Here is a 21779-nt window from a genome sequence, read left to right on the forward strand (position 1 = left end):
TTTATAACAGATAAGGTGTGAATGAAGGTGGTGTTGAATTATATATCCTGTAAGATGAAATGCAGATTCTGTCTGGGCCCTGCGGCGAAAGCCTTAATGCTCTCATAAGGTATAAATTACATCACATTTGATGTAACAGAAGTCATTGTGGCTGACATGCCTGCGAGCAAGTCACTTTCATAGACCCGTTCTGATGTCATTAGTATATTTCCTTTCCCAGAATCCTCCTCTGATGAGGGCAAAGCTACAAGGCAAGACCTTAATAGTGAGGGAGCTCATGCAAGCCGACACAGATCGACTTCACAGTCATTTTACAGACGCTTTACAATCTCCTTTTCTTTTGAGAGCATTCCTAAAGTCTCTGCTGTGTCTTCCCTTTCATCAAAAAGTTGTTTTCTTTATAATCCAATAAGGATACTAAAGCACAAACAAGTCTGAGTAATCTAATATAAACATACAAATGCTGTATTGGTTTTATTATGCAGAATGTCCCATCTGTTAGATGTACTTCAACATCCCTCACAAGACTGGCACTGCTGATGCTTTTCTAATCCCTTGCCTTTTTGAGTCCTATTTTTTTTTTTTTTTTGCTGCTTTTATTATTTAAACACACATATTTTGGATGTAAATTGAGGTTTGTTATGCAATATGTCCCATTTGACAGATTTATCTCAACATCCTTCAGCATTAGTCATCAGTGGCTCTGACCAGAAACCTGCGCCCACTGAATTCTGCAGAAAACGCCACGGAATTTCAACAGCAAGTTCTGCTTGTATTCTTTAATTAGGTATTTAGGTTAATTAATGGTGGCGGCCAAGTTAAGTTTATGTATTATACATCATATTCTGCAATTAGACTTGCAATTGGATTTAAAAAGTTGTAATAAAAAGGATTGAGAACCCAAAGACTTGGATCTAAATCCTAGAATATCAGGTCTTAGAAGGTTTGCAAAGAGGTGGAAAAATTCCAGGAAAAATGTTTCTTGAAGTTTAAGTATACTTTCCACTCTTTTGCTTCCCTAGACTGTAAAAATGGCTGTGAAATTAACTTTAAATGACTGCAAAAATGCCTATGTTAAAACTTGTTAAATGGTTATTGGTAAATTCACCTACTATATTCAGTGAAAAACTGTATTGAATATTACTTGTCATTTTACGGTAGTATAGTTTACAGTGAATAATAATAGTAAATGGACATTCCCAGAATTCCCTGCGTTACATTTATAATTTTTGTTATTTTTATTTTTTTGTTAAAATAACTATGTTTCTTCTTATTTTTTTTTTTTCTTAGCAGTTTTATACATTAGGGTTGCATGTTACACCTAATGTTGTTAAATGGATGTTTACACCTGCTTTTGGTGGTTATCAGTTTATTACAAATGTACAAAACAGATTTCAGTAGGTTGGTATATTAACATTATATCAGTTAATGAAATTACGGTATTTAACTATAAAACCCGAGAAGTTGCTACCATTTTTTTTACTGTAAAATTCCGGCAACCACAGCTGCTGTAAATTTTACCTAAGTTTTTTTTACAGTGTACCTAGTACCTAGGCAAAACATTTTTTCATGAACAAACAATGCTCAAATTTACTTAATTGAATGTAAAAATCTAAATATTTGCAGTTCTATGTGCTTTTAGCTACATTTAAGCTACTATTTTTTTTTTTTTTTTACTATTTCTTTACTGTTACTTCTCTCTTTATGTTATTTTTTTTTTTTTTTTTTTTTTTTTTTTTTTTTTTTTACAATTTTACAAATTCTTTCTTCAGATTTCTCCCTATAATCAAAGAAAAAATGGGACAAAATGAAGGAACACTACAGTAGGAATCACAGTGCCATTTTACCTGAAGAAGACTTGGCTTTTGTAGCGTTGTTGAAGTGTGCTACCTTTCCAGATTTTGCAGCAACTTTTCTACCTTCATATGCAACCTTTGTGCAATCACCCCAGATTTATTCATACAGTTTGATGAATGATTCGTGATTCGTGAATAATGGTTGTCAGGTTGGGATGCTGAACATATATTTTTAACCAGTGTTAGATGCACGCAATCTAACTGTGTTTATGACAGGCTCTCCCTGCAGTAGGGCTTCCCATTAGCAGAACTGCTGCCGCTCAACATGTGTTATTAGCTCCTGTGCAGAAATATAAAAAAGGTGCTTGTTATGCCCGAGGCTCAATATCTCCTTTAAACATCGGTCGTAAAATAAGCCTTGGCACCACCCCTTGAATCTATCCCAGCCAATCGGATGCCAGAAACCAAGCCAGGTCACCCTTGCAAAAAAAACCTTAATGTGTCCCAAAGGTTTGCCATCTCCTGCACAGGTCGTGTTCAGTCAGAGAGGCCCGTGGGCACCGCTGAAGACAGACTGGAGGGGGACGACACATCTCTGGGCCAAAGGACAAAACTTCTGCATCCATTCAGATTCCCACATCTCCGTTGAGGGACAGAAACATGGCTCCTCACCTCAGCATGAGCAGGTAAGATCTCAAACACTGGTGACCCTCGTGAAAGACATGGGAAAAGTCTTAAAACACTTTCTTCTGGCTTTTTTGGGGGGGGGGGGATATTTCCCTCTGATGAGTTGCTTTGAGTTTTTGGAGTTCTAAAACGCTCAGGCAGTGAGGAACATCCGTAATTTGGCATTGAATTTCAAACAACTTCACCCTTTTTAGTGATTATTATTTAGAGCCTTAACTGCATTTTGTTGAGTTTTCAAGACAGGTTCTTCTCTGCCACCAAAGCCCTTTTATTTAAGATGTTCCTTTCTTCTTAGCGCCTTTGTAATTATAGATTAGAAGAAAGTTGAGGAGGGACTTCCCTCAACATCTGGATGGAAAACAGGAAAACAGCAGTTGCCTGGCAGGGAAACCACACGTCTGATGATATTCCCCATGTTTCAGTGTGTTTGTTTGCTAGATGAATATGTCAGACACATGATAGCTGCTCAATTAGAATTATCATGGTCCCATTATCATGGGGGGAAATGTAAACTGAAAAGAAAATGCCTTGAAAAGGTCCGAGATCCCCCTCAGTTGTGATATTTTTACTCTGTTGCTGGTCACAAATCTCTTTACTATGATTAATCAGCAGCCTGTGATTTCCGGAGCCTTCCCTCATACGTTTGTCCTGATGACGGCTGTGAGTGGGAGGAGATATTCCTCCACGCATGGATTACGAGTGTGTCAGCAGAACCAAATCCAAGATTTAGATAACGCTGCCTCCTAATCTCAGCTTCACCCGCTACTGTATGAGACACAGAGAGAATCAGACAAAACCTGCTCTATCAGAAGCTCTCAGATCACAACACCACACTGCATTCATAGATGCTATATGACTCAATAATAAATGATTACCAGATTATCTAGTTATGAGACTATAGTGCTCCCAACGTTAATGTCAACACTATTTATTCACTTAGTTATGTTATGATATGCATCTTTAGAATATTTGAGACGTTAGGAGAACTGGGATCAATAACTAACATTTTGTTTATTTCATTTCTCATAAAGATGATCTTGGTCACATTTTCCCCATTGCATAACAAACCATTGCATGACACCACTGTATATACTTATTATTTATTGTTAAATATGTTATATCTTTGAATTTTAATTTAGCTAAAAGTCCAATTTGAGAGTCGTAACTGTCATATAAAGGAGGGAAGGTTGGGAATACTTTAATTAAGACACTGGGAGTGTTCAGGAAAGCTGCCAGGGAATCTGGCTCACACACCAAAGCCACCACAGCTTGGGGGCTACTGCCATATGTGTGACACACACACACACACACCCCCACACACACATACACACACACACACACACATACACACACACACACACACACACACACACGCACACACACGCACACACACACACACACACACACGCACACACACACACGCACCTCTTTATTTTTTACATTGTAGTGGATTATTTCCCTTTATATAGACATTCTCTGTTTTATTTATCGTGAAAATCAGTGATCTGAAGTTGTATAATTATCTGTATTGTGCTCTCATCCTTCTGTTTGATTATTCTGTCATCTCCACACGCACTTCTGCCTCAACAGCTGCAAATGAAAAATACAAGCTGTTATTTTCGTATAATAGAACAATTGCTTGCAAAGCAAAACCATTTGTCAAGGGAGTGAGCTTAAACTGAGAGGGAGAGAGGATCATTTTGACAGTCCTGACAGGGTGTCTGTGAGTTGCATTGTATACGTATATAAACTGTTTTATGCCATTCAAAAGTTTAGGGTGAGGAGGGTTTTATATTCATTGATTAAAGAAATGAATGCCTTTATTCAGCAAGGATGCAACACGTTGATCAGAAGTGACAGCAAAGGCTTTTATGGTGTTACAAAAGATTTCTGTCACAAATGCTGTTCTTTTGACATTTATATTCATTAAAAAATCCTGAAAAAAAAAAAATGTTTCCACAAAAATACAGAGCAGCACATCACAGAAAAAAAAAAAAAAAAAACACTTTAATTTATATTCAAATAGAAAACAGTCATTTTAAATTGTAATATTTACTACCCTTACTACCCTAAATGTTTGAGCAGTATCTCATGTTGTTCCAAACCTGTAAGATGTAGAGTTAATACAATAAGGCATACAGTAGCTTTGTGTGACAAGCAGTCTGAAACTTAAGTTATTATTGATTCAAAGTTTTTCAGATCCTGACATAGTCCTAATCACAGTCATGAGATTTCGTCGGACAAATTCTGGTGTCTCAATCATTCTTCTGAGGCAGATATTTTTAATGAATCACTGTCAGCAAACTGGAACACGTAATGACTGACAGGCAGAGAGCTTGCCAAGTTTTGGATCCTCCAACACATGCGTAGGCCGATTCGTTTGTGCTGCACAGAGAATCTAGTGCTGTCAAAGAGACTGCTGTGAATTCTCAGAACATCTATTTCAGATATCTGTCAGGTAGCTGGAAATTTGATGCATACTATTTGCATAAAGTCACCTACAGTGACTTTAACATGCTCACCATTAGTCTGATCAGTGGAATGACTCTTCATGCGTCCTTTAGATATATAGGTGGATGGACGGGTGCCAGGGTTATGTGTGTGTGTGTATTCTGTGGATAGATGCATAGTGTACAGTATATTGTGTGTCAGTACCTTTGACCCAAGAGTATGACTCATTCGTCATTGCTGTTGCAGAATATCTTCCTGTCACTTTTCCCCGCTTCTCTAGCCAATTTTAAACAACACACACACACACACATGCACACACACACATGGATGCTGGAGTGGACAGGTGGCTCAGGGCCTGATCAAAAGCTCAGTGTCTCTGTCTCTCTCAGCATGACTCTCTTCCAGTGAGGAGCTTGAGGGTCTGTGTCTGACTGACTTTAATAATGTGCTTTTCAGTGCTGTTAAATGATACCATTCAAAGGTTTGAGGTTGATATGATGTGTCTCTGTGTGTGTGTGTGTGTGTGTAGTAGTAGTAGTAGTAGTGGTATATATGGTTTATGAGGACACAAATGTGTATAATGACATGGGTACTACAACTACACTTCCTGTGTAAAAAAAAAAAGACTTAAAAAATAAATAAACATAAAGTGTATATATATATATATATATATATATATATATATATATATATATATATTTTTTTTTTTTTTTTTTTTTTTTTTTTTTAATGAAATTCAAAAATTGCCAGTAGTTTTCTGTAAGGGGGAGGTTAAGGTGCAGGCCAGGGTGATAGAAAATGCAGTTTGTACAGTACAGTATAAAAACTTTGATGTCAATGTGTTTTCAGTGTCACATGATCCTTCAGAAATCATTTTAATATGCGGACACATTTATTTATCATTGTTATCAATGTTGAAAACAATGTTGTTCTGCTTTTTATTTTATTTATTTATTTATTTTATTGTTTATTTTTTTTATTTTTTGTGGAATCCATGATATTTTTTTTTTTTCAGGATACTTAGATTTTTCAGTTCAAAGTAACAAAATGTAATTGCATTGCTTCTTCCTCAGTGAAGAATATTTGTTTGCATGCTGTATATTGTGTGTCTGAATAGTGCACATCTCTGTCTCTAGCAGGACTTGGGTCTGGCGACGGATGTTGGCAGGATGTTTAACACGCTTGATTGTCTTCACGTTGCTCTGTGCACCAGCTTTCGCTCGTGAGTATCTTTTCAAAACACTGTTTGATGTTTCATGTGTCCCATAGATTTAAGCTAGTAATAAAATGCTAATCAGCCCATAATGCCTTTGTCTTTCTTATTATTTTATTTTATTTTATTATTTTTATTATTCTTATTATTTGTATAAATATTATTGTATCCTAATAATAGGAATATGAATCAATAAATCTGTTATTTTCAAAGACTGATGATTATTTAATATTCTAACTAATCATTTAGCAGGCTTTTTATTTAAAGCCGTTTTGTCTGCCAAAAATGATAGTTTACCAAAAATGACAAATTGCTGGAAATCTACCCACCCTCAAGCTAAGATGTAGATGAGGTAGTTTCTTCATTTGAACTGATTGGGAGAACTTTAGCATTACATCTCTTGCTCACTAATGGATCCTCTGCAGTGAATGGGTGCCGTCAGAATGTGAGTCCAAACAGCTGATAAAAACATCACAAAAATTCACACAACCCATAATCCATAATAACACTTCTTCTAGTAAAAGGAAAAAAAAAAAACATTGCTTGTTTTCCTCTCTTTTTGCTGCTTGATCTGTGCATATTTCACTCCTGATTGGGTTTTTTTGTTGTTATTTTTTTCACTGGAGAAAGCAATATTATGGACTTATATTTTAGCCAGAATCAATGGACTAAAGTCTTGATGGATTTGCTTCTTACAAACATGCAGCTTTCCGCTTCACAAGATGTAACCTGATGGACTGGAGTCATGTAGATTACTTGCAGATTATTGTGATGTTTTTATCAACTTGCTTTTATCAGCGAGCGATGTAATGCTACATTTTCCCAAATTTCTCTATGTTAGCATTTTACTGAATGCTAATCAAGCACAAAAAAAGTTTTTACAAATATTCAAACTTAGCTATGATGTGTACTTAAATTTTACTTAAAAAAAATATACTTAAAAAAAATTTATTTGGATAAATCAGTTGAATATAATGACTAGTGATGACAATACAGCACCCCACCAACCTAGTGATTTAAATCCTGTCATGTAATAACATCAGTGTGTGGTCTTCATCGAATCACTCTTCATGTCTACAACCGTGTATAATGTGTGTGTGCAGTTGCATCAGCGCTGTGGCTTCAGTCTCAGTTTAGTCCCTCATTTGCGCTAATGGGTGGTTTAAAAATGACACAAGAGGATATGAGGGTTTAAAGCGCCTGGATAAACAGCACCGTAAAAACACAGGAGAATGCCCTTTTTACCCTGGTACCTCTCGCCAGTGCCTGTTTATTTCAGGCTTTCAAGAAGTCCCAGATGTCAGTGTGCCTGTTTGTGCTGTACCTGTGTAAAGCGCTGCATCAGCGGATCAAGCCCCCCCACCTTCCCCACAGTGGTTATTTCATGTTTTCCAGCGCTGCACTTTTGGTCTCTTCTGACTCACAGAGCCAAACTCTTAAAAACTCACACAAAAACCGCTGTGCAGGAACCAGATGGAAATACAATGGTACCATTGAAAAATACTGTTGCGCTGTACACTATTAGTTAGGTGCATAAAGGAATACCATAGTATTATCATCACGGTACTGTTCAAAAACCATGGAAATACCATGATGCCTGCCCAAAAACATGGTGATGTCACAGTACATTTGTGACAGACGGCTTTACGGCTTTAGGGAATTGTCCTTGTGATGGATGGAGTGTCACATTTGTTATCATGCACTTACATTAGATTAATACAAATGGGCACAGATGACTATATTTGCCATTCTGACCTTCTGAAAGCTGTCCTAAAGGTCCACACATGTACACTTACAGCCATAATTCCATAAAATACTTCCTCACTGTAATTGTGACACATTTGTCACATCTTATGCTTAACTGTGTACATATGGCCTTAAAATCATGCGGTTGTTGATTATGATTCCCTCTTTTGATTAGGGGAGATTCTATTTGCATTAAAAAAAATACATTTGAAAAGTGATGTATTTTCTGTTGATATGCCGCTGCAGACAAGCCTGAAATGAGACTCATGATGCTTATGAATTTTTCAGAGCTGGATTTGAACAGATTAGATGGCGAGACAGTGTGCCCAACCATGAAGAATGGACAAGATGACCTTCCAGGTAAAATCACAGTCACTGTGTCACTGTGAGAAAAACATGCTGTGAACTGTGTTTATTAACTGTGTATAGTCTTTTGGGAATTGCATGTGTTATACACATTGCATGATATATACATTATAATGTATATAATTGCATCTATTTTATAAAAAAAAAAAAAAGAATAATAATAATAAATCTGCACACTCGAGCACTTCTCATGACTGTTAGTATGAATATATAAAACCATGCTTTATGCATTATCATTAAAGCACTCTTCATTCAGGTGTTTGTTACCTATAAATAGTCTGAAGTAGTTTTCTGTATAAAGAACATGCAGCGGCACGAAGCTGTTTGTTTTATTTGGTAAAGATCCTAAACCTGATAGTCGCCCTTTTTTAAGACATCTTTAGATCTCAAACAAGGCAAAATAAAACCTTGGTCTCTGGCCTGCCAATTTCTGCAGTGGAAACACTTCTAGCTCAGCAAGATTTTAATTGGTTACGACCTCTTTCCTTTTAACAAATAATGTGGAGGGTGCAACCTCAAATCACAAACATGTGCTGCTCTGTGCGGTGAGTAAGCAAGTTTAAATGTCATTTCTGAAGTAAAGAAACCTACTGGATGTTTTTGGGCTGGATAAGTGCATGAATGCATATTGAGGTTGCTATAAATGTTGTATTGCATGAATTTCTCACAAAGGCAAATGGAATTTCTATAATTATTTGGTTATAGAGAGAATCAAATTATATTTATTGTAAAATGTATTGTACTGGGTAGACAATTGACATTTTTTATTTGTTTTATTATTATTATTATTATTATTATTATTATTATTATTATTATTATTATTATTATTATTTTATTTTATTTTATTTTTTTTTTATTTTTTTTATTTTATTTTATTTTATTCTATTTTTTTCAATTGTAGTCTCCTTTTTATTTATTTTTTTTACTTATTGTTTATTTTTGAGACTATTGGATTGTAGGCGTCAATACTTTAAGGTTTTATTTTATTTGTTTGACATTTTTTATTCCAGAAATTGATATTTTGATGTTTTGACACTGGTTCTAGTTTAGTTTTGTTTAGTTTAGTTTTGAAATCTGTTCTATTTTTCATTCTCTTTTTTTGTTTTATTTTATTCAATTTTATTTTATTAGGGTTATAGACTATATTTTTAATTATTTTTATTATATCAGATATTTATTTTTAAATAATTTTGAATTAACGTTTTTTCCTCCTTATGTAAACAGAAGTTTTGTTGATATTTGGACATTCATGTTTGATCTGAATTGATTCTACAGTATATTGTAATTGAAATTCCATTATTATCACTTTAAACTATTTGAGTTTTTGAAGTATGTATTTGTGTGTGGCAGGGTTTGATCTGATCACACAGTTTCAGTTGGATGTTATTCCCATGAGGGGCGTCAGAAAGGTAGAAGGATCCACACCCCTCCAGGTGGCATACAGACTCGACCGAGAGGCCAACTTCCAGATCCCAACCAGGTACCAATATATGGTTTAATGAGTGGTTTATTTAGTTACGTGTTTATATGGTACGAAACGCATACAACAACACTTCATTTACATTTCATATGCATTAGTGCAGTACATGAACTAAAGCTAGAAATGTCATATAAGCACACACACACACGCATAACCTTGTTGACATACATGATCTTTTTTCAGGTGTTACATTATTACAGGTCAGAGACAGGTGTTATCTGGCTCTGAACAGTTTCTAATAATGCAAAAACGGACTTGTCTGAACTCATGCAGATCCGCTCGAGCAGAACACTGCATTCCCAGACAACCAGACTTCCTAAAACACAAATAGTCACGTTTTTCTTTTTTTCAGCTTGGTTAAGTCTTTTGGTCTATTTATTTGACCTAGTAAAATGTTTGGCTCTCTAATAGACTCTCTAATAGGATACTAAAATAGGTAACTAAAAATACTATTTTTGTTCTTTAAAAAGTATATGTTTTATAGTATAGTGTTTATTACAAATACAATATACTTTTAAAGGAATATTTCACCCCAAAACGACAATTTGCTGAAAATGTATTCAGATGTAGATGAGTTTGTTTCTTCATCAGAACAGATTTGGAGAAATGTAGCTTTGCATCACTTGCTCACCAGTGGATCCTCTGCAGTGAATGGGTGCCGTCAGAATGAGAGTGCAAACAGCTGATAAAAAAACTCCACAAGTAATCCACACCATTCCAGTCCATCAATTAAACCATTGCTTCCAACTAACGTACAAGTCTTATATCCATAATATCGTTTCTCCCAGTGATAAAGTTGTTTAGTCTGAATTAGGAGAGAAATCTACACAGATCAGTCACTTTTTACAAGCCAACACTACAAAACTAATTCAAGTTCTTAACTATTTCATTGATGAATTTTGATGTGAGAGGTCAATCAGTGATGTACTTTTTCACTGTTGTTATTAATTATGGACTCAAACACTTATTTTTCACAATAGTAATTATAGTGAATATGAATATTATGATCACAGATGGAAACAAAGTCACTGGTTCAATATAATGAATTCAGTTCAAGTTGCAAATGTTAAAAAAAAAGGAAAATATATAAATGTAAATGATGTTGCAGAGATGAAATCTGACAGTGTTTTGATGTGGCATAATGTGACATAAAGGACAAGGCCTGTTTATTTGGATAATGCTTATCTCCATTAATACAGTCTAAAAACTCTGCTGTAACAAAAGGAAACTTTAACCTAACTGACACTAGCCAGAAAATTATGAGATGGACTCTCATACCGAGTCTTTGAAGTGCTAATATCTATTTGGGAAAGCGTGACTTGGAAATGGAAAGGGAGAAAGTGATTTCTTGAGATTAGAGATCATTCCAAACTGTGGCCCTCATTTATTTTACTAGCCAACAGGAAGCTCCATATTTATGGCCTTGCCTTGATCCATTTACAAGTTGGTTAAAGGCCGCTGTAGCTTCATTTGTAAGAGCATGTCCCGCAGAGCGCCTCTGCCTGTTAAAACCGCACACGGGTCAAGCCCAAGGAGGATGTGTGTAAAACCGGACAAGGTAATTGATTCTCAGATGCTGTGGTGTTTCGTCTCTGCCTGCGGCCAGGCCTCTGATTCTTTAACACAGTGCAATGAAAGCCAGCACCGTCCTTTGAAATAACTCATATACAACACACAGGCTTTGAAGATGAAAGTGCACTTGGCTCTGATCTGTTTGGCATTCATAATTTTATCTCAGAACAACTTGAAGCCAAGCTGTCCTGTGTGTATAATATATATATTCCCTTGATGATCAGACAATAATGGAGAAGAACTACTATTCTTAGAGGTAATAGATCTCTTGAATAAATAGATGTGCTTTTGTGACAAGGATGTAACTTCAGTACAAATTTACAGAAGCACCAAGTTATGGTGTAAGCTTTTGCGTCATATTTTTGAGAAATTCTTGCAATTCTTGAGAAATGCTCCACAAGTTTGTAAACTGGGCAGCTTTTTTCACTACAGTGTTTGTAACACAAATGTTCCATTTCATCTAATTTTCGATTTATTTTACCTTTACACTTAATTTTATTTTGTATAATGTTTTTCTTTATTTTGCTAAAACCACCCAGAGACAGACCATAAGTCTATATTTATTTAAATTAAAACATATATTTAAAAAGTTAAAGTTTCATTTATGTTTCCCTTTATTGTATCTTTTATTTATTTCACTCTCTAATATTTTATTTCATTTCACTAAAACCACCTGGCCACGGACCAAAACTCTGTATCCACTTAGAATGTATATGTATGTACATGTTTACAGAAATATTGTGTAACGTTAAACTAAATGTAATGTAAACTATATATGTATATATATTTAATCACTAGAAATTACACAGATGTACCATTCCATTAAATTTTCTCTTTATTTAATCTTTTTCATTTATTTCACAGTTTATTTTGCTTTTTTATTTTATTATTCTATTTTATTTATTTTAACTCACACTAAAAACCCCTTGCACATTTGAACTCATTCATATAAATTAAAATATATATTTAAAACTTTAAAATCACTAGAAAGTTTTTAACACAAATGCACCAATTATTTAAATTAGTTTTATTTCACTCTTTCATTTTATATTATTATATATTTTATTTAGTGCTGGGCAACGAACGATTCCGTTTTTTAATTGCGAGTAATCGCATGATTGTTTGCAATTAATCGCATTATTATGCACATAACTAATAATGCATGTAAAAGTAGTGTATTGTGCACTTTTTTCATTTAAAAGTACTGCTATAATATGAACAAAAGTGCGATAACATTTGGTTTGTAAACACTTTAATCAAATAAAGTGCTTTTTAACACCACTATTCCTTTTACATAGTAGCAGATAAAATATTTATTTAAATCTTAACTCATAACATTAATTAAATTAAATTAAATTAAATTAAATTAAATTAAATTAAATTAAATTAAATTAAATTAAATTAAATTAAATTAAATTAAATTAAATTAAATTAAATTAAATATAAAACAAGCTATTTGTAACTGCCATGACATTAATGTTTTTATAGAAAATATTTTATAGCTTGTTATAGAAAAACAAGTTAAGCTCAGAGTCCAGAACCTCGATCGTAACATTATAACAGGCACCTTCCTATTAGATACCTTCACGATCGCGGGACTCATCGCAGCAGAGTGTGGCGCGGGACAAAACTTGATGGGCAGGTAGAGAATGGTGTGTGCGGGATACAGGAGTATAATTAGGGTGTGCTCACACTAGGCAAACTTAGCTCAGTTTAGCAGTCCCTGGCTTTGTTGGAAGAGGTGGGCCAGATCAGTGTGAGCGCTAACCGTGTTGGAGTGCAGATCTGATACGTGCTGTATGATTGCATGAATTTTTCTGAACGGCAAAAGATATAGATGTGTAAAGCAATACATTGTGAGAGGGGTGTGTGTTACGCGTCTCCCATATGACTTAAAATAATGAACCACAAAGTTAACAAAACGATTCTCTCCACTGTGCTGAGCAAGCGTTCTTTGTTGTCTTCACATGCTATCGGAAAATTCCAATTTCCCATTTATGAAGTCGTGATTATGAGCTCGTTGCATTCTTTTCTGCTAAAAATAACAGTGGACAGTGGTTTGTGAATGCTGATGCTAAGCCTAAATAATTTGATCGGGACAACCCCTCCCGAGACCTATGATTTGTCTGTATGTGTATTCAAAACCAGTGAGCAACAGACTTTCATAATAATAATACATAAAGAAAATTGTTAACTTGCCTAGCTCTAATTTTATTATATTTTTCTCTTTTATTATTCCTTTTAGTTAAGTTTACATTACATTTAGTTTAACAAAACACATTATTTTTGTATTTAACCGTAGACAACAGATAGATAACTAACAGTATCTTGATTGCTGCTTGCAATTAATTTGTGAAATAAGATATAGACACATATTCAACATATATCAATATCTGTTGCCCACCAGGCTGAACTTTCCAAGGGGCTTCCCAGATGAGTACTCCTTCATGACCACCTTCCGCATGATCAAGAACACCATCAACAAGGTGTGGAACATCTGGCAGGTGGTGGATGAAGACGGTTTGAAGCAGGCAGGTATGCGTCTGAATGGAGACCAGCAGGCCCTGGAGTTCTTCCTCACCACTATGGAGGGAGATGTGCAGACTGTCACCTTCCCAGGCCTTTCCGTCCTCTTCAACACTAAATGGCACAAAGTGATGGTTGGTGTGGAGAAAGAGCTGGTGACGCTGTACGTGGACTGTCACCCTGTGGACCAGAAACCCATCAAGAGGAAGGGCTACGTCAATACAGAAGGAGACACCCTGATCGGAAGACTGGATTCTGATCCCAACACATCTGTAGTGGTGAGAGCTACCAGTCCAGTATTGAATATTTACTAAGACAGTGTGTATATATATTTAAAGGAAAACCAAAAAGTTTTACATTTCAAAGTAAGGAATATGAATAAAAACAATTAGGAAAACAAATTAAGAAATTATTTATTTATTGCCATATTTGCCAGCAAAAATTTCAGACATAATATATACTTAGTAAGGTAATGCTTTCTAATAGTGAAGTTTCTGAAGTGTTTATTATTTCTGAGAAGGGTTAATTCTTTCTTTGGAAGTGTTAGTTGTTGTTTTTTTTTCCCTAAAATTGAAGTTTTGAAAAGGTTAATTCTTTGCAAGAATTTATTCTTTCTAAGATTGAAATTATGGAATGGTTAATTCTTTCTTTGAAATGGTAATTTTTTTTTCTAAAATAGAAGTGTTAGAACAGGTTAATTCTAAGACTGTAATTTTGGAAAGGTAATTTTTTCCTTTGAAAGAGTTTTTTTTTTTTTTTTTTATAAGTTTCGGGAGTGTTAATTCTAAGACTGAAATATTGGAATGGTTAATTCTTTCTTTAGAAAGGCTTAATTATTTCTAAGATTGACGTTTTGGAAGAGTTCATTCTTTCTAATATTAAAGTTTGGGAAAAATCAGTCTAAGATTGAAGTTTTGAAAGGGTTAATTATTAGAAAGGTTTCAAACTTTGGAAGGGTTAATTCTCAGATTGAAGTTTTGGAAGGGATGTTTATTACAAAGATTCAAACTTTGGAAGGGTTAATTCTCTGAAGTTTTGGAAGGGATATTTATTTCTAAGATTCAAACTTTGGAAGGGTTCATTCTCAGATTGAAGTTTTGTAAGGGATATTTATTTCTAAGATTCAAACTTTGGAAGGGTTAATTCTCAGATTGAAGTTTTGGAAGGGATATTTATTACAAAGATTCAAACTTTGGAAGGGTTCATTTTCAGATTGAAGTTTTGGAAGGGTTAATTCTTTTGTGTTTTTAATAGGTTTTGAAGTGGATCTCTACTGTATTTGATGAATGTTACTATCAAATCCATCACATCCCGTTACAGTCACTACCTGTGATAAATGTGTAACTTTCTGATATGTTACCATCAGTCATTGTAACTGCCAGATTGCTGCACCTCAGCACCTTGTTACTTCCCGTCCAAAGGACAGATAAAAAAAATTAGTCTGATAGTGTTGTCAGTCAAATATACAATGATAAAAATTTTAAATCTAATTCTGATACATGTAAAACCTAAAAGCTTATGATTTAGGATTTTTTTATGAAGTCAAATAAAGAAATGACTTAATTGTTTTGTGTCTTTCCAGTTTGAGTTGCAGTGGATGCTGATTCATTGTGACCCAAAGAGAGCTCAGAGAGAAAGCTGCAACGAACTTCCTCTGTCTGAGGTAACTGCCTCACTTCCTGTTTCATCTTTAATGAGAATCTTGACCAACCACAGCCTGATTTTATTATATCTAACCACTCAATTATACAGAAATCAGGTCAGTTACATGCTGAGAGACTAAAAAGTGATTTGTTTGTCTGCTATCCACATCAGCAAGAACCCGAATCTCCACTAAAACTATAAAAAATTGTCAGTTAAGATCATTAAACCACGTTAGGTTGGTTTAAAAAGGATAGTTCACCCAGTTTCTTTCTTCAGGTGAACACAAAAGATGATTATTTCAAGAACATTGGTGACCAAAAAGTTGACGATAGCCGCCATTGACTTCAATGTTATATTTTTTACAGTCAACTATTTGGTTTAAAAAAAAAAAAAATTAAAAAAAAAAGAGATTTTGAAGTATGTTGATAACCAAACAGCTGATGGTAGTGCTATGTCCTACGAGGGTCTGGGGTTGTTTTACCAGAACCAAAAATGAAGCCTGCGACACCACCACAACAACAAGATCTCTTTTAAAAGTCTAACAATTGAAGACTTTATTCACAGCTCTGTATAAATGATCAACAGTATTACTCTCATTCTAATACATGTACTGCATAACTGATGTATGGCCTAAAAATATTGATATAAAAGGTAGTTGCCTCAAAAGACCTCGTAACATCTCACTTTGCCACTGAACAGTTGGCATTGATGTCAAAAGTCATGCATTTGTTTTGTTTTTTGATGAGTTGGCCTTCGGGGAGCGCTTTTGTAGGTCGCATGTTGTAGCGCCATCTACAGGTGTGCTTCCACTTTTTGGTGAAGGGGTTTCATTTTCACTAACTGCAATAATCTTAAGTCTCTCTCTCTCTCTCTCTCTCTCTCTCTCTCTCTTGCTTCTTCAGATGTATGCCAATGCTGAGGTATTTGATTTTTTTGCTTTGTTTTTCTTTTCTTTTTTTTAATCTATTAATAAATAGTTTTTAGCAAGTAATTTACTACATTGCTTTGTCGCTGAATTGACTCATTTGCTACCTGCTATACTTACTTCAATCAACAAAACATGACCCAGAACAGCTTTAATCTATTTATATGCTAGAGGTTATTAATGCCGCAGAGTAAATAATGTGATATTTTATTAAGAAATCTTCTGGGAATTTTGCTTAACAATACCAGTTATTTTCTAAATGTGTTGTTACTTGGCAAATTTAAAGCTTAAGCTAATTAATAGAAGCTGGCAGCGGAGAGCTAATGATTTTTATTTGAACTCTTATTGTGTTAAAGTAATATGTTGAGGTCCTTGGTAGAGAGAGATTATTTGCAACCCTTGCAGTTATTGATTTTGGCATTCAGTGAAAAATATTGGTTGTATTTGGCTAAAGCAAATAATAAAATCAATTCGAAAACATTCATGTTTTTGTTTACTCATCGTTTTCCTTCTTTTGTTCCTTCAACCTTCTACAGCCGGATCCCAAGCCGATCCCTGGCCCCCCCGGTCCTGAGGGTCCTGAGGGGCCTAGTGGACCCCAAGGGGAACCTGGCAGAGACGGAAGAGATGCAAGTCTTTCTGATCAATACATTTATTTTATTTATTTATTTTTTCACAAGAGAAATTTTAAAAAGTAGCCTTGACATGTTCATGTTGGCTGTCTGGTGCATATATTTTAAAAAAATATATGTTTATTTACTTATTTATTTAACTAAATATTAATTAATTATTAATTTAATTTATTTTATTGGTATTTATTTTGGAAACATAGGAAATACAGTATGGTGACACTGTATGTCATCAGTTGTAACATAATTAGGATTTCCTATTCATTCAATGTATTGATCTTCAAATCAAAAGGATTATCAGTTGGTACAGTATTTTTGGTTGCACTTTATTTTACAGTACGTGTACTTATAGTGTACTTACAGTGTATTTATCTAAGAAAGTTCTGGTAATACAGGGTAACTACAATGGGGTAGGGTTAGGTTTAGGGGTAGGTTCAGGGTTAGTACCTAGTTATTACATAGTTATTGTAATTACTATAAGAAGTACATAGTATGTACCTGAGGAACAGGACTGTAAAATAAAGTGCTACCGTATTTTTAACTCATGCTGTTTTGAATTGTCATCATTTAGAAGTCCAGAGTATTTCCTGTGCTTAAAAATCAGGTGTAAATCTCCATTAGAGCCGTTCCTTAGACTTCAGCAGCTCAGTCTTCAGCACAAGCTAATGAAACACTTCGTCTTCGGTCTACTTTTGTCTCAGGCAGCTCATTAAGGATTTCTTCTTTTGTTCAGGAAGGCAGGAGCTGCTCATTAGAGATTTCCTTCTGTCCACACCTTTGTCCTGTCTCACTGACTTGCTTATTGTTTTTTAACACAGTGTCCTTTTTTTTTATTTATTTATTTTCTGTTCTTCAGGGTCTTCCAGGTACCCCGGGCACTCCTGGAGCTCCGGTAAGTGTGAAACATTGGAGGAACATCTTCATCTCCAACCTCTTCGAGAAGACATTGTTCTTAAACGCAGCGTGAGGTCACACTCACCAAGATTCATACTAGTTTGGCCTGGAGTTATCTGAAAAGGGATGAACCGATATTGAAATGCAAACACTGATAAATCAGTAATTATTTTCATGTTATGGCAGATTATACAAATTACATATTAATTAAATAAATAAATAGGTTGTAAGATATGAAGACTATAAAGGTGATACATAAATCCATGTATCGTATTTTAGTGTATTTTTTAATTAACATAATAAAATGAAAAATATAAAGATTATGTCATATAATCTATACTATTAAAAACAAAATGCTAAAAATAAATAGTTTGTAAGAAAATGGAGAGATGCTGTATTTTACTTGAAAAATAAGAACAGAGTTCTGAGGACTAGATTTGAAGAATGTCCCATGGCAGTGTGTTGTACTATACAATATTTTGTGTGAGATAAATTTCATTAGACTAAAATTAAAACTAAAACTAATATTAAAACTAAAACTAATTAAAACTAGTTTATTCAGTAAGACTGAATATTGCCTTTATTAAACTTGAACGCTGTAGCCAATAAAATGTTTTGTATTATAACTCCTTTTAGAAAATGCGTTTACAGGTTGCCAGATCTGAAACCCACTGAATCAGTCCAGCTTCCTGTGTCAATATCTATTGAGAGAAAGCGTGGTTGAATTGCACCATCATCTGGTGTGTCATAAACAGGTCAAACGCTGCTCAGATGTGACTCTGGTCCTGTCAGAGGACTCCAGCATGGCTAATCACATTAGCACAGACCTGCTGTATCATAGCAACGGCTGCAGTTGATGCTGAATGATGCTAAAGCTGTTTGTGTGTTGTAGGGCAGTAAAGGAGATCGAGGAGAGATTGGACTGCCAGGACTGAGGGGACTGCAGGGGACTCCCGGACCAATGGTCAGTACTGAGACACATGACCTTTACCATTTAACAACACAACATAAACCAACAATACACTCAATATTTGACAGATTTACACATCAGTGTCACACAAACTGTAGTATTTCAGTATCCTAAATGCTAATCTTTTTATATGCGTGTAGGGTCCAATGGGCCCCATGGGACCACGAGGAGTGGTGGGAGAAAGAGTAAGATATCTTAAAAAACAACAATGATGTAATGCAATGCAAAGTTGATAAAAGCTTCTTTTTTTTTATTCTGCATAATGTGCAGCTTAATAATTAATGAGTAAGTTTTGATCAAATAGATACAGCCTTGATGAGCATAAGAAACTTCTTTAATTTGTAGGGTCTCCCTGGTTTCCCTGGACCTGCTGGACCCCCTGTGAGTATTTTGTCAGATTGTCAAATTGTTCGTATTCCGTTGATATTGTGTTGTTTTACTGTTTCTTGTCTTTTTTTTTATTGTATTTACTTGCAAAGTAAATAATGCTTTTGTAATGCCTTTTTTAAGACAAATTAATTCATTTTAAAGATTTGACTTTCACGCTTTCTTTCTTCTAGGGACCAGAGACTGTTGGGCCTCCGGTACAGAAAAAAACTTTTCTTACTTTAATTTGTCTCACTCTCAACTTTTAATTTGACATTTCACTTTTGAACACCGTTTTCCACTCATGCAGGGACCCCCAGGGAAGCCTGGTACTCCAGGAGATGAGGGAAACATTGGACCAGAGGTCAGAATTCATTTCAAAATGGCCCACAATGCACTAAGACACATATAAATGTATCTTTAGACAACTAAGCACAGAGAGTTAAGGCTGCTCTGTGCCTGCTCAGAAGACATAATGCTAAAAGTCAGGCTAAAGTATGCCTGCTCTGACCCACTTCAGGCCCTATTATTAAAGAATAAAGTCATCATTGGTGTGTAAATGCATTCATGCCACCTCTGAGCTGCATTAAACAGTCTGTGTAATGCCACTTCCGAAGTGCTTCTTTATCCCATTTGCAGTTTGAATTTGGAATTAGATATACGTCTTCATTCTTAATCTTGTTATTGTAGCTACTGTATGTTGATTGTTTCTGGTACCTGAATTAAAGTGTTCTTTATTGTATTGTATTTTCCAGGGTCCTCCTGGACCAAGAGGAGGAATTGGGCTCCCAGGACCACCAGGCCCACCAGGACCTCCAGGACCAGCAGTAAGACCGAATTCTACAATGGACTTCTACCAATTATAGCATTTTACATATTTCAAGTGTTTTCTTACTAACTTCCAAGACACAACAATTCAGTTTAGTCTAAATATATACATATTTAGCGTTCATTTACATATATGCATAGTATATGTATACATAAATGGGTGTGTATATATATATATATATATATATATATATATATATATATATATATATATATATATATATATATATATATATATATATATATATATATATATATATATATATATGTTGTATCTTATACATTCAAGTTCACTTTTTGTTTTAGATATTCTAAGATGTTTTGAGGCTTATTGTCCCTTCTGTTAACCCTTACTTAACTGGATCAGGTGACTTCTGTTGGCTTTCCGAGGGTTTAAAACTAATGCGGTGCTTCTACACAGATCTGTTCTGACCGCTGTAATGTTTGAGGCTTTGCTTGAGTGTGTGTCTCTGAATCTAAACTACGCTGCTGTCATTCTGCTGTCCATAGGGACCACAAGGTGCTGGGAACCCTGAGGGAAGTGGGGAGACTGTGAGTGCTTGTTAGATTTTAATAATACCCATGTTTCACATGGACACACAGAACCTGCATCTCAGACCCAGATCTTAAAACGCAAAAAGATAGAGTATGTGACATGTGGAACTTGGAAAATGTCAACGTGCTCTATATCTGCTCTACAACTTTTAGGGCTGAAAATAATCGAATTCTCGATTTTAACTGATTCTCATTTGAATTAATTGATATTGATTCTTAAATCCAAAAAAATCTATCTATACTGTTATACTTATTTAATATAATAAATAATGATTTGGCATTCTTCTTCAGGTGACACGTGAACAGATCATCTTCCTCTTTACCGCCACTTATAGCACCAAAAGAACATGAATAAAAAGAACATATATAAACAGTATAACTTACCAAAATGGATAATGTCTCATGTAATCACTCAATCAGAGTTCCAGCAGCAGAAACAGTGAAACAGCTTGTAAACAGTGTCACATGATACATTTACCTCAGAAAAAACGTTCAGCGTACATACACTTGATAGTTCGAAAAATGAAGTGTAGAAAAGAGCATTTTGCTAAATATCTATACTTTATTACATATATTTTTACTTAACCTGTCTATATTTAATGATTAAAAATATAAACATTTATAAAAATAAAAAAACTAACTTGACTGTTTAAATGTTTGTTTACAATTAAGTTATATAGTAGTGTATTAAAATAGCATTAGTTGAGTTTTTTTTTTTGTTTTTTTTGTCCATGAAAAGCAAACTGATAATTACTGTACCTGATTGCTAGTATCCAAATGAATCAATATTGAATCAAATTGATCTGAGATTGAAATTTAATTGAATTGTGAAATATATCTCAATAACCAGCCCTTATAATTAGTCACTGGCTCATCAAAAGAGTTGGCAGTCGGTTGCAGTGTCTGTTGTGCTCCCTCATCTGAAAGCTTCAGTGCTCAGTTTGCATGTCTCTGGTGAGCTCCAGGCTGGTTGTGTGTTATTCTTCACTTCCTGTCTGATGCTACAGTTGATGATGAATAGACCTGATGTGTGTGTGTGTCTTATTTCGCTAGCAGTGCCAGACAACATGTCCAGCTGGACCGCAGGGACTGCCTGGTCTGCCGGGGATGAAGGTGAGTCCCCGACCCTAA

General features: G+C 34.8%; 1 protein-coding gene across 1 annotated transcript in view; it reads left to right on the top strand.

Moving 5' to 3' along the window:
* col9a1c (collagen, type IX, alpha 1c) overlaps positions 1–21779 on the top strand; it is a 41319-nt gene that overhangs the window by 11646 nt on the left and 7894 nt on the right. Inside the window, exons 3-19 of the mRNA XM_026289526.1 lie at positions 2327–2482; positions 6071–6156; positions 8182–8253; positions 9610–9739; positions 13719–14115; positions 15420–15500; positions 16384–16401; positions 16943–17035; positions 17892–17927; positions 18822–18893; positions 19040–19084; positions 19245–19280; positions 19460–19483; positions 19576–19629; positions 20021–20092; positions 20604–20645; positions 21705–21761. Coding sequence (XP_026145311.1) covers positions 2457–2482; positions 6071–6156; positions 8182–8253; positions 9610–9739; positions 13719–14115; positions 15420–15500; positions 16384–16401; positions 16943–17035; positions 17892–17927; positions 18822–18893; positions 19040–19084; positions 19245–19280; positions 19460–19483; positions 19576–19629; positions 20021–20092; positions 20604–20645; positions 21705–21761 — 1341 coding nt within the window. The 5' untranslated portion in view covers positions 2327–2456. The remainder of the gene's footprint in view (positions 1–2326; positions 2483–6070; positions 6157–8181; positions 8254–9609; positions 9740–13718; positions 14116–15419; positions 15501–16383; positions 16402–16942; positions 17036–17891; positions 17928–18821; positions 18894–19039; positions 19085–19244; positions 19281–19459; positions 19484–19575; positions 19630–20020; positions 20093–20603; positions 20646–21704; positions 21762–21779) is intronic.

Source organism: Carassius auratus, chromosome 19, assembly GCF_003368295.1.
Source record: "Carassius auratus strain Wakin chromosome 19, ASM336829v1, whole genome shotgun sequence".
Classification (NCBI taxonomy): domain Eukaryota; kingdom Metazoa; phylum Chordata; class Actinopteri; order Cypriniformes; family Cyprinidae; genus Carassius; species Carassius auratus.